The sequence below is a fragment of the Protomyctophum parallelum genome (genome assembly GCF_964188405.1).
Source record: "Protomyctophum parallelum genome assembly, chromosome: 16".
Classification (NCBI taxonomy): domain Eukaryota; kingdom Metazoa; phylum Chordata; class Actinopteri; order Myctophiformes; family Myctophidae; genus Protomyctophum; species Protomyctophum parallelum.
The window spans coordinates 48,937,663-48,942,662 of record NC_139711.1 but is presented as its reverse complement, the minus strand read 5'-3'; the positions used below and the strand labels follow the sequence as shown (position 1 = coordinate 48,942,662).

General features: G+C 48.7%; 1 protein-coding gene across 1 annotated transcript in view; it reads right to left on the bottom strand.

The window, feature by feature from the left end:
• frmpd1b (FERM and PDZ domain containing 1b) overlaps positions 1 to 5,000 on the bottom strand; it is a gene marked incomplete at both ends in the record, with an annotated part of 61,973 nt that overhangs the window by 29,377 nt on the left and 27,596 nt on the right. Inside the window, 2 exon segments of the mRNA XM_083786421.1 lie at positions 2,753 to 2,845; positions 4,172 to 4,298. Of these exon segments, the coding sequence (XP_083642547.1) occupies positions 2,753 to 2,845; positions 4,172 to 4,298 (220 nt within the window).

Below are 5,000 nucleotides of genomic sequence, written 5' to 3'. Positions count from 1 at the left end.
TGGCTTAGCTAATGTTCTACCCTCATCAACACAGAGTGGGACACTGGCTTAGCTAATGTTCTACCCTCATCAACACAGAGTGGGACACTGGCCTAGCTAATGTTCTACCCTCATCAACACAGAGTGGGACACTGGCCTAGCTAATGTTCTACCCTCATCATCACAGAGTGGGACACTGGCCTAGCTAATGTTCTACCCTCATCAACACAGAGTGGGACACTGGCCTAGCTAATGTTCTACCCTCATCAACACAGAGTGGGACACTGGCCTAGCTAATGTTCTACCCTCATCATCACAGAGTGGGACACTGGCCTAGCTAATGTTCTACCCTCATCAACACAGAGTGGGACACTGGCCTAGCTAATGTTCTACCCTCATCAACACAGAGTGGGACACTGGCTTAGCTAATGTTCTACCCTCATCAACACAGAGTGGGACACTGGCTTAGCTAATGTTCTACCCTCATCAACACAGAGTGGGACACTGGCCTAGCTAATGTTCTACCCTCATCAACACAGAGTGGGACACTGGCCTAGCTAATGTTGCTACTGGCATCAACACAGAGTGGAACACCGCTCGCAGCCATTTTGAAGATGCGCGCGCATCCACTTATATCCATTATAAACCCTGTATTCAAAGCTCTGCATCTCAGAAAGGACATTGAGGGGGCCGTTTCTGGTGAATACAAAGGGTTTTCAACAGGCTGTAGCAGGCGGGCTGACAGGGTTTTCAACAGGCTGTAGCAGGCGGGCTGACAGGGTTTTCAACGGGCTGTAGCAGGCGGGCTGACAGGGTTTACAACAGGCTGTAGCAGGCGGGCTGACAGGGTTTACAACGGGCTGTAGCAGGCGGGCTGACAGGGTTTTCAACGGGCTGTAGCAGGCGGGCTGAGAGGGTGTTCAACAGGCTGTAGCAGGCGGGCTGACAGGGTTTACAACAGGCTGTAGCAGGCGGGCTGACAGGGTTTACAACGGGCTGTAGCAGGCGGGCTGACAGGGTTTTCAACGGGCTGTAGCAGGCGGGCTGACAGGGTGTTCAACAGGCTGTAGCAGGCGGGCTGAGACTCGCGGTCAGGTTTTTCCACCACCGACCGAGAGAACAACATCCGGTCATGACGCCACACGCAGCAGTTTGTCATTGTAACATCCGGTTATGACACCACACGCAGCAGTTTGTCATTGTAACATCCGGTTATGACACCACACGCAGCAGTTTGTCATTGTAACATCCGGTCATGACGCCACACGCAGCAGATTGTCATTGTAACATCCGGTGATGACGCCACACGCAGCAGTTTGTCATTGTAACATCCGGTCATGACGCCACACGCAGCAGTTTGTCATCGTAACATCCGGTGATGACGCCACACGCAGCAGTTTGTCATTGTAACATCCGGTCATGACGCCACACGCAGCAGTTTGTCATTGTAACATCCGGTCATGACGCCACACGCAGCAGTTTGTCATCGTAACATCCGGTCATGACGCCACACGCAGCAGTTTGTCATTGTAACATCCGGTTACGGATATTTGGCTCTTCAAAGTTAAGTGTTACGCGCGATAAAACCTTGGCAATACGCTATCGGGGGATTCATTAATGCTGGCGTGAAATTGGGTTTTAAAATAGCTCTTATTTGCGCCGCCCTCGTTTATTGTATAAACAATGTATTTCCAACTGCAGCTTGTCTCAGTTCAGACTGCATTAACAACAGCGCTCGGTTTCTGCCCCCTCAATGTCCTAACTCTTCTATTAGATGGCTCTGGGTTTCTGCCCCCTCAATGTCCTAACTCTTCTATTAGATGGCTCTGGGTTTCTGCCCCCTCAATGTCCTAACTCTTCTATTAGATGGCTCTGGGTTTCTGCCCCCTCAATGTCCTAACTCTTCTATTAGATGGCTCTGGGTTTCTGCCCCCTCAATGTCCTAACTCTTCTATTAGATGGCTCTGGGTTTCTGCCCCCTCAATGTCGTAACTCTTCTATTAGATGGCTCTGGGTTTCTGCCCCCTCAATGTCCTAACTCTTCTATTAGATGGCTCTGGGTTTCTGCCCCCTCAATGTCCTAACTCTTCTATTAGATGGCTCTGGGTTTCTGCCCCCTCAATGTCCTAACTCTTCTATTAGATGGCTCTGGGTTTCTGCCCCCTCAATGTCCTAACTCTTCTATTAGATGGATCTGGGTTTCTGCCCCCTCAATGTCCCAACTCTTCTATTAGACGGCTCTGGGTTTCTGCCCCCTCAATGTCCTAACTCTTCTATTAGATGGCTCTGGGTTTCTGCCCCCTCAATGTCCTAACTCTTCTATTAGATGGCTCTGGGTTTCTGCCCCCTCAATGTCCTAACTCTTCTATTAGATGGCTCTGGGTTTCTGCCCCCTCAATGTCCTAACTCTTCTATTAGATGGATCTGCCCCAGGCCAGCTGCCCCAGGCCAGCTGCCCCAGACCAGCTGCCCCAGGCCAGCTGCCCCAGGCCAGCTGCCCCAGGCCAGCTGCCCCAGGCCAGCTGCCCCAGGCCAGCTGCCCCAGGCCAGCTGCCCCAGGCCAGCTGCCCCAGACTTGCACACACAGCTGAGATTGGCCTGTTGAGCCCAACACAGTTTAGAAGTGTATTCATGGCTTAGTTTTTTGCGTGCGTGCGGTATAGTGCATGAGTGCGTGCGGTACAGTGTGTGTGTGTGTGTGTGTGTGTGTGTGTGTGTGTGTGTGTGTGTGTGTGTGTGTGTGTGTGTGTGTGTGTGTGTGTGTGTGTGTTACCATCATAGTAGCGGTGTAGGAGCGTCCACCGTAGGAGATGAGCTCTCCTAGCTGAGTGAGGTAGGCTAGCCTCGCCTGATTGGCTGATATCACCTACAGAAAGACAGATTTTGATTGATTGATTGAAATATTTATTAACAGTTTGTAGAATTTACAGTACATTTTAAGCACAAACTCAATACAAAGACTGTCAACTGTGAGTGGACGACCCAATTAAGCATTACACTTGTTTACAACAGGGTCCACATTGTTCAATTCATCAAAACATTTAAAGACATACAGACATTTAGAGACATACAAATAGACATTTCTATGTAGCTAAAGTACAGAACAGGAATTCATCATATGGGAAGCAAAAAAGGGAAAAGATACAATATACAGTGAGGGGAAATGGGGTGGGGGGGGGGGTGGGGGGGATTCAGATTTTACAGAGGCCAGTTTCGAATTGCAGCCATCCGTAGGTGCCCTTTGAGAGCGGTTTTGAAGGAGTCAAGGGATTCACATGTCTTAATGACTGTTGGTAGGGCGTTCCACATTTTGGTGGCATAGGAGCGAAAATAATTTAGTCCCTTGTTTGTGCCGAATCTGGGTTGTACATGGTTTGTTGCACTCCCTCTGGTGTTGTGGGTGTGGACTTCGTTTACATTAAGGACGTATTTAGACAGGTACATGGGTATGTTGGTGGTGTATCGAATCTTGTGGACCAGACCCATTGCAAGATGCTGTACTCTGTCGTCGACCCTAAGCCATCCCAGCCTGTCAAAGTGGGCAGGGGTGAGGTGGGTTCGGGGGGTGAGGCCAAGTAGGAGCCTGACCAGTTTGTTTTGGGAGGTCTGGAGCCTTGTTTTAAGGGCCTTTGAGGTGCTGTGGTACCAAGAGGTGGATGCATAGTCAAAGAAACCTTGTACGAGGGCTCCTGTTAAGGTCTTCAAGGTGTTTTTGCTGACCAGTGAGGAGATCCTGTAAAGGAATCTTGTTCTTTGATTGACTTTTTTGATTACGTTGGTGGCCATTTTATCACCGGAAAGATTGGCCTCCAGGATGGAACCTAGGTAGGTAATTTCATCTTTTCGTGTGATAATATTGTCACCCACAGTAAAGGCCCTAGTATGCTTCCTTGTGGGACGCCACAGCTCACTGGGAGGGGAGGGGACAGTGTTCCGTTCACCTCCACCATCTGTTCTCTCCCCTCCAGGTAGGATTGCATCCAGCTCACTGATGTGCTATCAAAACCAATAGCTTTAAGCTTGTTAACCAGTATGGAGTGGTTCACGGTGTCAAAAGCCTTTTGGAGGTCCAGCATGACCATGCCGCAGTATTTTCCAGCATCCACCTCGTGTTTGATGTGATCGCTCAGACAGACAGGTAGTCAGACAGACAGACAGACAGACAGACAGACAGACAGACAGACAGACAGACCTTCTGTCGGGGCTCCAGCAGAGCCTGGATCTTCTTCAGATGGTGGTTGATGGCTTTCCTCAGGTCTTTCTCCCTCATGTTGCTGAGCAGCGTGGGAGAGATGAAACTGTCCAGGCCCAACTCCTTCCTGTGTCACACACACACACACACGCACGCACGCACGCACGCATGCACGCACACACACACACACACGCACGAGCGCACACACACACACGCACACGCACGCACAGAAAATATGTTGAGACATTTGCAGTCATTTGATAATAATAATAATAATAATAAACTTTATTTGTATAGCACTTTTCATACATAGAATGCAGCTCAAAGTGCTTCACAGGGCAGGACACAAAAATAAAATACAATAAAACACAAGTAGTTAAAATGATAGAACAATAGCAGAGAACAAAACCGAATATAAGAACATAAAATAAATAAAAACACATAAAAAAAATAAAAAAATAAAACTCAACTAAAAGCAAGGGTGAAGAGGTGAGTCTTGAGTTGAGATTTAAAAATGTCTACAGAGGGTGCGTGTCTGAGCTCGAATGGAAGTTTATTCCAGGCTGTTGGGCCATAGAAGCAAAAAGCTGCCTCACCGTACTTTTTTGTGCACATTCTTTTAGGCACTTCAAGTAGGCCAGCGTTGGAGGACCTGAGGGGGCGGCTAGGGACATATCTAGGTAGGCAGTCACGGAGGTACGGAGGTGCGAGACCATTGAGAGCTTTATAGACAAGTAACAGAATTTTAAAGTCAATCCTGAAAACAACCGGAAGCCAGTGCAGTGATGCCAAAACTGGAGTAATATGTTCTCTCATCTTAGTTCTAGTT